This window comes from the organism of the source record quoted next, unplaced genomic scaffold, assembly GCF_019419815.1.
Source record: "Pyrus x bretschneideri cultivar Hongxiangsu unplaced genomic scaffold, Pyrus_bretschneideri_v1 Contig12, whole genome shotgun sequence".
Lineage (NCBI taxonomy): Eukaryota > Viridiplantae > Streptophyta > Magnoliopsida > Rosales > Rosaceae > Pyrus > Pyrus x bretschneideri.
The window spans coordinates 8,659,969-8,672,885 of NW_025999413.1; the positions used below are offsets into that span (position 1 = coordinate 8,659,969).

At 35.7% G+C, this 12,917-nt stretch overlaps 2 protein-coding genes across 2 annotated transcripts; one reads left to right on the plus strand and one right to left on the minus strand.

Annotated features, from left to right (window-relative positions):
* The first annotated feature begins 562 nt into the window (after window positions 1-562).
* On the plus strand, window positions 563-4,898 carry LOC103947433 (probable receptor-like protein kinase At2g42960). The gene is made up of 8 exons (XM_009358339.3): window positions 563-1,332; window positions 1,849-2,598; window positions 2,709-2,813; window positions 3,000-3,122; window positions 3,256-3,426; window positions 3,514-3,643; window positions 3,802-4,011; window positions 4,307-4,898. Exons 2-8 carry the CDS (start codon window positions 1,934-1,936, stop codon window positions 4,436-4,438), a joined length of 1,536 nt encoding a protein of 511 aa, XP_009356614.1. The 5' UTR covers window positions 563-1,332; window positions 1,849-1,933; the 3' UTR covers window positions 4,439-4,898.
* Window positions 4,899-9,961: 5,063 nt separating this feature from the next.
* LOC103947434 (WRKY transcription factor 71) lies at window positions 9,962-12,709 on the minus strand. Its single transcript, XM_009358340.3, has 3 exons — window positions 12,012-12,709; window positions 11,421-11,561; window positions 9,962-10,746 (listed from the first exon to the last, which is right to left on the minus strand). Exons 1-3 carry the CDS (start codon window positions 12,545-12,547, stop codon window positions 10,320-10,322), a joined length of 1,104 nt encoding a protein of 367 aa, XP_009356615.2. The 5' UTR covers window positions 12,548-12,709; the 3' UTR covers window positions 9,962-10,319.
* Window positions 12,710-12,917: the final 208 nt, after the last annotated feature.

The following is a 12,917-nucleotide window of genomic DNA, read 5'->3' on the forward strand; positions in this document are numbered from 1 at the left end:
TGTGAGTGCCTTATTAATAAAAACAAATTTATGTTTGAGTCTGGACGTAAAGTTTATGACTTTATGGACCTCCACCTCTAATTTATTTGTCAGTTTCTAAGTATGTAATCACAGGCCACTGCCCTCTCATTTTCCCTGAAATAGTTGGCAGAGGTTTAGGTCCCGGTTCGACGCACATTGACGTAACAATGATATATTTGTGAGGAAGTTTAACGAAAAGTATTCGGTACTGTTTATTTGAACGAAAAATTATATTTTTATATTAAAAAATCAATTATTATACTATTCATTTTATCCTTTTTTTTGTTCTTTTCGTTAAAAATCAAAATTTTCGAATTTTTTTTATTAGTTTTCATATATTGTAATAGAAAAATACTAGAAAAAAATCTAATTATCAACCGTCGTATCATGCGATTTACAAAATATAATTTAAAAAAATGATCTCTTTATCATCACGTTTTACAGTAATATCGATGCTAAGTTGTGACATAGTATTGATAGATTGCCGGCCCATTATAAAAGCGTTTTTATAAATAACGTATCGTTTGTCGAAGAATTACACAAGGTTTGATTTCAAGCAGGATTTTTTTAAGACACAAGGACAGTCTGGTAAGTAAACTAAACATCAGGGGCAAGCTAGATTTGCAGTTCCCTCCGGTTGATGGTGTTTGGGTTGACTCTCTCTCATCTCTCTCTACATGTTTGCCACTTTACTTTTGTAGCTTATTCAAATATTTTTTTCGTAACCAGCTATTAATTCCCCGTCTCTGTTCACCTTATTTTTGCTTTCCCTTTACTGTTTCTCTCTCTCTCTGGTTTCCTCCATTGCAAACCAAGCTTCCTTTCCAGCTTGCTGAGGCCCCTCTCCTTCACACAGACATAAACACCCACCAACCATTTTGCCCACCTTTTCTTTTTTTACCCTCTAAAATCCCACCCCATTTCACACACACAAATTCCCTCCTTCCCTCTCTCTCTCTCCCCCCACATTTTCCCTTCAAAGATTAGATTTTTGTCTGTCCTTCCCTCTCCTCCTCCTCTTTTTTCTTCCCCCTTTTTTTCTCAAACTTCTATGGTTTTCTGAATTCTTTTGGCCCACTTGAAAGCCACATCCCTCCTCGATCTCTACTTGCAAACTAATCCTCCGGAAATCCTTTGCCTTTTTGGACTTCTGGGTTTTGGTGGGTTTTTTGTGTTATTTTTCAGGTCTGCATTGGCCTCTCTATGCCCATTGGGTCTCTCTTGGTTAAAAAGGTAGCTCCTTCTCTGCTCCTCTGGCTGCTCAGGGAAGAAGATCAAGGGGGTTAGCTTAGATCGCTGCAAAGTGCAAAGGTAAGTGCTTCTCTCTTGGAATCACTTTTTTTTAGATAGAATCACTCACATTTCTCTTTATTGGTCTCTTGCTTGGATTATAAGTGATTCTGTATGAGATTTTGATTCGCTTTTGTGATAGATTTGGAATTTAATTTGTACGTCAAATGTTAGTTTGCTTCATTTGTTAAGAAAGTATTGCTTAAATATTACTGTGGTTTTTATCTTGGGGAATTATAAATGCGAGTCTAATCAAGGTGCTAAGTAATTTTTTTTTTTTTTTTGTTGGAAAATAATCAAGCAGTTATTGTATCAGATTCCCCCGTTTTGCGTTACTTTGGTTGTTCTTTAATATGATCAATATTTGAAGACTAAGCTAAGAATTTAACGTCGTAAAATTGATTCGATAGGATTTTCGAGTACTTTTTATTGTGGAATTTGAGTGTTACATAGGATTACGATGAAATAAGAAATCTTCAACAGCTGCGTGATCATTTTCTTGCGATTTGAGTTACATGACTTGTTTCTCATGTCCAGGTTGGTATGTCTTGATTTTTTTCTGGGCACTGAAAGTCAGAACACCAAGCCAGATTTGATATATAGCATCCAGAGGAGGATAAGAATGTCATCCGGAAGTTCTTTGAATGTAGAATTATCGAAGAAGATAGGGTTTTTGGGTTTGAAACTATGGGTTGTGATCTGTGTATGTGTTGGTGCATTTATTGTTTCGATCCTATGTTTCTTATCTATATGGGTTTCATTTCGGAGGAAGTCTCGACGATCAGTGGACAAGTTCCCAGTCACCCAAATACCAAATGTCTCTAAAGATATCAACATTGATAAGATGGGGGCTCAGGGTACCCATGATCACCCTGATAATTTATTTCTTTCAGAACATGATAAACCAAGTGATAAGAAATCAGAGAAGATGTTAGTTCATTTGGGCACGAGCAAATCAAGTGATCCTGATAACATGAGTCAGTGCAGCTCAATTTATCATCATGAGAGAGCACTTAGTTCGCAGTCAGGGGAAGAAGGAAGCTCTGGGACTGGGCGAAAGCAGTCATCATTATCATATGGAGGACCTATTACAGCCTCTCCTTTGATTGGCTTGCCTGAAGGTTCTCATCTTGGATGGGGCCACTGGTTTACTCTTAGAGATCTGCAATTTGCAACAAATCGTTTTTCTGCAGAAAATGTGCTTGGCGAGGGTGGATATGGGGTTGTTTACAAGGCCAGGCTGATCAATGGAACTGAGGTGGCAGTGAAAAAGCTCTTAAATAACTTGTAAGGATTTAAACTCAAGTGCACAATCTTGTTAACACAATGCCTTTCGGAAACACAGATTTTTTTTCTTCTTCTGCTTCTTATAGATGCTTTTTTTATCTGGTGCGTAGGGGGCAGGCAGAGAAAGAATTTAGGGTTGAAGTGGAGGCCATTGGTAATGTTCGGCATAAGAATCTTGTGCGGCTCTTGGGTTACTGCATAGAAGGTGTTCACAGGTATTATTTTGATTTGTTGTTTATATTAGTGCTGATGACTTAACCTTGTCTAGTAACATAATATTTCACATTAGTATGGGTTCTGTCTAATTCATCCCCTATCTTTTTCGGCCTATGATATAGCTTGCCATTTGTGTTTTCGGTTCAGTTTCTGTTGTTCTTGATAAGTTGTGATCTATTGCATAGGATGCTGGTGTATGAATATGTGAACAATGGAAACCTAGAACAATGGCTACATGGGGCCATGCGCCATCATGGAACCCTTACTTGGGAGGCTCGCATGAAGGTGATTCTTGGTACTGCTAAAGCGTAAGTTTTCATCTTTCAACTAAAATATGTTTCTTATTTAACTTTTGTATTGTTAATCTTATAATTCCACTTGAGATTTAGCTAATAGTGAGACCACTCAATTTCGAAAACTGATTTACGTACTGAATTGCAGGCTTTCTTATCTACATGAAGCTATAGAACCAAAAGTTGTCCACAGAGATATTAAATCCAGCAACATTTTGATTGATGACGAGTTCAATGCCAAGGTTTCTGATTTTGGATTGGCCAAACTCTTGGGTTCAGGAGAAAGTCACATCACGACTAGAGTCATGGGGACTTTTGGGTATGTAAATTCATATGCTTTTTAACTCATGATAATTTATCTGCAACTTATCGTCTAATTGGAGCAAAAAACCGATCCCTTATGCAGTTATGTGGCACCAGAATATGCTAATACTGGCTTGTTAAATGAGAAGAGCGACATCTACAGCTTTGGCGTCCTCCTGCTTGAGGCAGTTACAGGAAGGGATCCTGTGGACTATGGCCGCCCTGCTAATGAGGTACACAATTTTCAGAAATATTGTTTACTGTTTCTGAGAGTGTTTCCTTCAATGCTCTTCCTTCGTTCCCACCCTCAGGAGGCAGCGTCCTTACCGGTTATGAAAGCTTTACTGTTATGTACAGAATTTTAAGAAGAATTTCTAAATACTTGTGGCAGGTCAATCTAGTTGAGTGGCTCAAATTGATGGTAGGTGCAAAAAGAGCAGAGGAAGTTGTGGATCCAAACCTTGAAGTTAAACCCAGTACGCGTGCTTTAAAACGCGCCCTTTTGGTTGCACTTCGGTGTGTTGATCATGATTCAGAGAACAGACCAAAAATGAGCCAGGTTGTGCGTATGCTCGAAGCTGATGAACACCCATTTCGTGAGGTGCGAATCCTTATCTTACCTGGAAATAATCTTTTAGATGTTTTATTATGTTCTATGGTTTTTTGTTAGACTGTTTATCTAAACATGGAGTTTGTGCAATCCCATTTATGAATTTGTGTTTAGACTAACAAAACACTTTTCCTAGATTACTTCATTCTAGCCATACGTATAATGCGGAGAACTGATTAGCATGTGGTGATGGTGGTGATGAAGTTATAAGTTCATATTTGTTCCCATGTTTATAAAAACTGGGGGGGGTGTTACGAATCTTATTTTGCAAACTTGTACAATTCAGGATCGAAGGAACAGAAAGAGTCGTACAACCAGCATGGATATGGAATCTGTGAAGGAAAGTTCTGCCTCAGCTGACATTGAAAAGAAGGCAGGGGATCTGGAGAGCCAAATATCCGGGACAAGTCATGAATAGGACTGACAAACGCGTGAGCTTGGTGAACAATACTCCTTCCTCACCTCCCAGAGTAGCTTTCAGTAACCTGTCGACTGTACACAATCTCAGTTTCTTTCCAACAAAATTTCTAAAAAAAAAAATCTAAGAGAGGATTCGGATTGGAGATAGCGCATTTTGATCCTTAACCATTCAATCCCGGTCCTTGAAGAACGTAAGAGGTGCTCCCAACTCCATAATTTGGGAATTTTCAGAGAGAGAGAGAGAGAGAGAGAGAGAGAGAGAGAGAGAGGGAGACCGGAGACTCTTGTTGTACATATGTTGCTTGGGGACCAGTGGGGTTTCTTCTTCAGATGGTGAAATGACTCCTCCTATTGTTCTTATTTATTTTTTCATTATTTTTGTTTTTTAAGTTATCATTTTTCTGTCAGAAAAACGAAGCATTGGATTAATGTTGATGAAGATTCTCCTTTCCCCCTTATGCAGTTATGTTGTCTTCCTCTTTGGTACATTTGAATGATGGTGTCAGTTATAAACTATAATGCATTGTCTCATAAAGTATGTTAAGCAACCAGGAGCAACGCTTTAACAGAAATCTTCTTTTAGGGGTAGAAAGAACAAAACATTAACAAATAACTCTGATTGGCTCTTTACATTTAACGAGTTATCTCTTTTTACTTGTAAACAATCTCACAACTTATGCATAAGTAACTTGGGGAATGATAAACATACTGTTTTTAACTTTTCATACACTTTTGTTTAATCATGTATATTGTTTCTGTTTGATTTATTCAATTTGATGACTAAAAACAAAAAGAGATGTGTGAGAAGCTAAAAATAATGTGTGAAAATTACCTCTCAAGTAGAATAATTTATGCACACGTGAAACTGCCTATAACGACGAATGAGTCCTTTGCGTATACCGAGCCACGTATCTACCTCTTCAAAGTAGCTTCTACTCTAGCTTCTCAAAATCACAATGTACTCACACACACAAGAATGGTCCAAAGAAATCAACAAGGTGGTCCAACCCAAGTTACTTGCATTACACAACTCTTTCTCAACCAGAAAGTTTAGTTCAAATGTAGCGGCTAATAAGAAGGAACACAAGGAAGATGCATTGATTTTTCAATGTTTTTTTCTTTTTTGGAAACTTGATAATGTTTTTCTTTTTTTTTTTTGGAAACTTGATTTTTCAATGTTTGGGTTGGCAGTTTGGTCAAATGAGCCATCAATACATTGAAGGGTGGAATGCAAAATGCAGTGCATTAATCGGTCAGCTTCTGCAGCCTGACAAACAAGCACTTCTGCTGTGGGCCTGTAAATTTAGTCAGTGTTTTCTATGTTTCCACACCAGGAGGATGCTTGTTGGATTTTCTTTATGAGGATTTCGAATATTTTTTAATTATATTTATTCATCGTACATTATGTGATTATAAATTATTATAAATTTTTTTATTTAAAATTGAATGTAAATAATAGCTGATAAAAATTAACAATACGATATATGATGATCAGATGTGATTAAAGGATCCCGGAATTCTCACAAATAGGATCCAGCGAGGATCCTCATTCATTTCCAAAGAACTCTGAAACAAAGAGAGACTTATGAATCATGGTCATAGATCATCGAATGGGTAAACCTGATCAAAAATTCTTTGGTGTTTATGAAAATTTGATGCTCCAAGTATTTTAACTGTTAAATCTTAAATTTTGTATATTTAAATAGATATCTAACAATTAAAATTAGAAAAACGATTTAAAAACTTTGAGTTTTAACGATAAAGACAAAATAAAATATAAAATAAATAAATAGTACCATGTTTGATTTTTTAATATAAAAATAAAAATTTTCATTAAACTGAATAATACTGAAATTTTTTCGTTACTAAATATTTGGAATACATTGATACAGCAACAAAGTCCCCTTAAAGCCTGCTACATTTGAATTCTGAGGGTGCTGTCTAGCTTTTGACTTTTTCGTCCAACGGTCATCATTTGGATATTTTTTCCAGTATGTGGTTGGATAAACGTGGACGGCAGCAAATCATTTTTTGTTTTGGTCGGGTATTGCACATCATTCCAAGTCTAAGCGAATTGAGCTCATAAAAATAATGTGGGTGAACAAAGATATGAGGAAAAGAACAACGAAGAAGAGTGGTGAAAGAAAGACGGTATGATAGATGTAGAAAAAATATGTAACCATATGTAGTTTTTACACTAAGGTCATTTTCAATAGAGATGATTAAAGGTCCAAAAGCTGAAAAATGACTTGATTTGTCTAAAAACTTATCTCCAACCGATGGTGATGCTATAATTCTATAGAGCTCACCAGAGTCCAGACAATTATTTAGCCAAAGGGGTATCAAGCTGGTCAAATGTAGCTCCACTCTTAGCCATTTTTTGGAACCCAGTTTCTCAGTTGGAATAATTAATTCAAATTCAAATTCAACAACTAGATTTGAAAATATTCAACGTTAGGTTAACTAAATTAACCAATAAATTTAAAATATCAACTTAAACCTAATAAATTATTGTGGGGGCTATGTTTAGCCATTTCGGTTGTAGATTGTATATAAGTATGGCCTAACATTGTTCATTTAAAAATAAATTTTTTGGGGGCCTATAATTCTGGATGGGGTTGTGTTTAACTCTTATGGTTGGAGATGACCTAAGGGGGTGGGGGAATGGGCTAAGCCTTACAATAGGCTTACCATAATAATGTGGTTCAATTTCATATTAGTTGAGAATCGAACTTAAAATCTCTCATTTACAAATGAAAATTAATACCATTACCGTAATATTAAGTGATAATCCATTTACTATCTTAAGCCTACATGATGTAACTTTTAAAAGCATCTCCAAATGAGAAGTCAAAATGTCCACACAAACTATAACAATGTCAATAATAAAAGACTACACTAATATTCTCCAACCGAAATGCCAATTCCTATGTGGCGCTAACATGGATTGGCAGCAAAGAGGTTGCTGTCAAATTTGACAGCAGTTTCAAATATTTTTTTATTAATTTTTTTTTTATGGGAAACGTTGAAACTAAAATCAAACGAAGAAGCCAGAAAGACCGAAGCTTGAATTTTGGAAAACCGGAGAGAGAACAGAGATTAGAAAAGTAGAAAGCCAAACGCAGAAGCCAGATGTAAGAAAGACTCCTTCTTCTTCAGCTCCTCTCCGCCGTACACCGCACTGCTCTCAGAGGTTGCGTTTGATTGTATCAGTGTCGGGTTCGAATTGGGTGTGAGGGACTTGTGGGAGGGAAGCCTTTCTTGGTGAGGTTGCATTTGATTTTATTAGCGTCGGGTTCTAATTGGGTGTGAGGGACTTGCGGGAGGGAAGCTTGCAGAGCTTCCATGGCTGAAGGTGTGAGGCGAAGAAATCCGGGGGTTTTGAAAGATGTCAAAATGGGTAAGAAAATAATTGTTTAATAAAATAAAAGAAAAAAAATAGTGTAATAAAATAATATTTAATTTGACATACCGGATGGAGAACAAAATTTTAAAAGATGTCAAAATATCACATACGCTGTCAAATTCAATTTTATGTTTAAAATTTGACATTTCATTTGGAGATGCTCAAAGACAATCAACGAGCCAACAAAATTGGGTTGGATTTATATCCAGTGCGCTATCCATTCTAATACATGGGCTACATTGGTTCGGGCCGCCATCCAATTACATCATTTAATTTTCTCTCAGATTCAACCAGTCACACCAATATATAAATCAAAGGCCGAATACCACAAACAACATGGATTCTTCTACCTTTGTGCATTTATCATTCAAATTACAAAATTTTACACATCAATCCAAACTTACTGCATTGTGATAATTTTTAAAGGAAAACTAATGAAAAAGGTTTGAAAACTTTGAGATTTAACGATATGGACAAAATAAAGGGTAAAGTGAATAGTACTAGAGTAATATTATTCATACCATGTTTTTGTACCACATTTTCATATCACCTTAGGTGACATTTGATGTAGACAACCATATCATTTGAATTAATCAGATTTTTAAATTTAGTTCATTATTTAATAAACTAATAATTATTAATTAAGAAAAACTAGTTAATTAAATGATAATTGTGGTATACGAGGAGTCTTTCTCCTTCATTTCTTTGGCTTTTGCAAACTTTTAAAATGATGTGGCTGTCCACATCAGATACCAGTGGTATAGAAATGTGGTACAAAAACATGGTATGAATAGCATTACTCATAGTACCATGATTAACATTTCAGTGTAAAAATATAGATTTTCATTAAAGTAAACAATATCGAAAACTTTTCGTTAAAGTTCTCTAATTAATTTTCAATTCACATAACAAGCCCCTCATAGAATATCATGCATGCACCTTCTTCACCCAACATTCCACCCATTTCTTGCCAATTGTAGGTGTTAGAGGTCTCAACAATTGGCCACGAAATTCATGTTTTTGTTTTATTACTTTTATTCTGCTTGTAAATTAACCTTTGAAAGTCTTTGGGCGTTATATATTATTTGATCACTCCACGACGACAAGGGAAGTTTGTGTGTTGGTATCTGGTAATATTAAGTGGTATGGTAGTTTCGTGTTACGCATATACTATACGGATTATAAGTTTAGTAAATTTCCAATACCGCATCGATCCATTTGTCACGTAATTTGTCTCCGCACATACACTTAAAATTATTAAATACATCCGCTATCTACTGATTTGTAGTTGCTTTAAAACGAATTTTATTATTTATACAGTAAATTGTCTCCACTAGTAAGAAGACAATGCAACTACATTTTTTATACAACAATATATTTACATTAAGGGATAAGAGAATAAGATAGTATCAAACTCGTCATTCACGAGATTTGAACATAGAGAAATACTACTAGAAAATGCAACTACACTTAACTTGTCTATTTATTCAAGGATGTTCTCAATTTAGAAGAACCTAAACAGGCATAAATTCTAAAAAGAAAACAAAGGAAAAGGTTTAGTTCTCCTGCAACTTAGTATGGTCTAGTGGTATTCCTCCTCACTTGTAAGTAGAAAATCTTAAGTTGCCACTTAGTACTACGGTCTACTGATATTTTTTTTTTTCATAGAAGTTTTAGGTTCAAACCACATAAATGGCGAGTTTAATACCAATTTATTTTCCTATCTCTTAGTGTAATTATATCGTTGTATAAAAAATAAAAAAAGTTTGACTCCTAGGCGAGTTCAATACCAATTATTATGGTTTGCTCTAATTCACATATATTTAGAAGCCTTTTCTTAATCAAATTAAAATATGCATATATATATGTAAGCTATTTGAACGCTAACACGCACAGAAAACCTTAATCCTCCAATAAATGTAGGTCTAACCATAGCTCTCCAATCAAGTTAATCAACCCCATTTCTTACAGTTAAGCCCTCGTTTTCCAATGGCAGCTATATATACATATTTGCATACATGCATATATGCACTGCAGTTAAGCCCATCTCCTCACGTACAGTTAGCCCTCTAGAGTAGCTAGACAGGTTGCCATTCCTTCAAAAAAGCACCTTCATTCACTAACAATTTGAGAAGCTTTATAGTAGATTAACTTTAAGACAACAGGAACAATACATATGCACTGCAGTACTCAGAATTATATATACTAGTACTCACTGAATGCAATTCCTTGAAAGCCATACTGTTTCTCAGCCCATCTAAGAAATCTACGTACAAAAGTTTATGAGAAAAAGAGACAGATCAGGGCCACAGAAAGCGTGCATACAAGAAAGTATTGCAATAAGGAGATAGCTAGACCAAAAGATAAAATGTCGTACTACTTGCAGTGATATATTTACGTACAGTACTGGAAATATCCTAGTTTTGGTGCATATAGTTGCCCGCCAATCGACTCGAAAAGTACTCACAAATATTCATGGCTCTTGCTTGTGACTAAATGAGGGAACTAAATCTTGCAACAAACCATGGTCAGGAGCAGGTAGCTGTTGCTGCTGCTGATTATGATGATGATGATGAGGACTCATGAGGGTTGAGTATAACGTTGAACTTGGTGGATGATCATGTTGACGACTTTGCAATTGCAACTGGTTGTCCATTGGGAGAAATTGAGCTAAGAATTCATGTGAAAATTTTGCTGATCCGCTCAAAGATGCCGATGCCAAAAGTGAATTAGGTGACAGCATTCCGACAGCGTTGAGATTGAGATTTCCACGGAGTGTTGCTGGACACTGGTGGTTGTGCTGACCTTCATATGTTGTGATCACGATTGATGAATCTTGAAATGATCTCTCAACACGCTTCTTTACGATGCACTTCTGTGTGGTGCATCTGTAATAACTTCTGAAAATTTAAGCAAATAATAATTAGGACTTGTGCTAGATTTCACTATATGTATCAATTATATACACTTCTCATGTTATATAATATGATTTTGTAAGAAAGAAATGAAAAAGGAAATATGTATGCAAAGAACATATGCAAGTGGAGCGAAAATTAACCGCTAGATCAATAGCTAGCTATTAAAACAGATATTTACATGATTATTAGGGTTTAATTTGAAGGCTAACATAATAAGCATATAGCGTAAGATATACTAAATCAATTATAAAGAGTTCGAACTTCATAATTAGATGCACCCACTAATACTTCAGTTTAGTAATATTTCTCTCTACTAAATCAGAGGTCTCAAATTTTGACTACTATGAGTGACGAATTTGATACTTAATTATAGCTCAACCCAAATCCCTATCTCAGAGTCGTTATACAATAAAAACTTCATAATCTAAGTGCAAATTATTTAACCATATACTAATGGCCAGTAACAGATACGAATTGCATATAACAAACATTTCATCATCAAATAACGGCTATTGACTGGCCAAAAAGAAAATAATTAACGGCTGTTGAAAAATTGGAGATTAGTTTACTAAATAATTATAAGTTGGAATTTTTATTTCCTGCAGGAATGTACGTTCAGGTACTGGAATTAAATTAAGAAATCGGTATATATTAACCTAGGATAAGGGCTGTTCTTGACTGCCTTCTGTCCGTACTTCCTCCATCTGTATCCATCTTCAAGGTGATCCACTTCACTCTTAGTCAGAAACGCAAACCGTGGTTCCCTCTTCCGTTTCTCTTTCTTTTTTGCTTTGTTCCTGAATCATACAGTTTCAGAAACTTCAGTCAACATTTAGCACTACCTAATAAAAGAAATAAAAGAACAAATAAACCAAACCCTGCCAGTTTCCAACAATGATCTGAGAAAATTAGATATATAGATTTTCTTGAAACTTGTTTGTACCCAAAAGTGACATATATTGTATACATGTATATATGTGTGTGTGATTAGGGTTCTAGATACAGATCCCATTTTTGCTTTTAGGGCTTAGGGTTAATCAGGAAAGTAATGAAAGCGAATAATTAAATAAATATCTCTTCAATTAAAGACACAAGGGAGAAAAATGCACTAAAAAGTTTTGGCTTTGAAAGTCTACCTTCAGACAAAATACAGTCAAGCTAGGGAACCTTATTTATCCATATCTACCTTAAAGCTTCTAATTAACCTTTACCATGAATCTTGCAACAAGGGACCAAACAAAACCTACCCTTTCTTTGACTTGTCTTCATCATCTCCATCAGACCCTAATTTCGGCTGTTTATCTTTCTTGCTCTTATGATCTGAATCTTCATCTAAAACTTGATGATCAACAGCAACAGCAACAGCACCAGCAGCTTCATTAGGGGAAGAAGATATTGAGGAATAATTTGGTGTGGAAGGGTTTTCAGTGGTACTATTAGTCCCCACTGAGTGATCTCCTACACCTGCTGCCGCAGCCTGCTGCTTGTTTGAGTTGCTGTCATGATCTAACGGCGGAGAAATGACTTCCGATGAGGAACACGACATGTCGAAGGCTTTCGAGAGGGTGTTGTAGTCCAATGATCCGTGTAGGCAGTCGGTAAAGCTCATGAACGAATTAGGATGATCAGATCCAAACCCATTTAGGGTTTGTGGGTCATGCGAGGGATTTTGGTATAAGGAGGAAGTACCATAGTTGAAGAATGGACAGCTTGATTTCTTGATCTCATGGTGGTTGTAGTCGAAAGGGTCATACTGGTAAGGGTTTTTCTTCTCATTTGACATGATAGAAGAAGATGAAGGAGATGAAGAAGAAGAAACTTTCAGAGATGTAAGAGAGATGGGGATGAGATTCTTGCTTTGTTCTTTTTACAGGAAATGAACCTTAGGTTTGATTTTTATCTTTGCCTTCTTATTAATAGGAGGGAGAGAGGGAGAGGGAGAGAGAGTGAGAGAGAGAAGAGTTGATCTGATGGGATGCTAGCTAGCTAGCTACTTTTGGCTACTTGCACACTTGGCAGTTTCAATTGCTAATAAGCTTTGATAAAAAAAAAAAAAAATATTGCTAATAAGCAATAGGTTTTTTTCTTCATTTTCTTATATATTTCCTTCCAATTAAATATTATCAAAATATCATTTTTTGTGTGTGAAATAT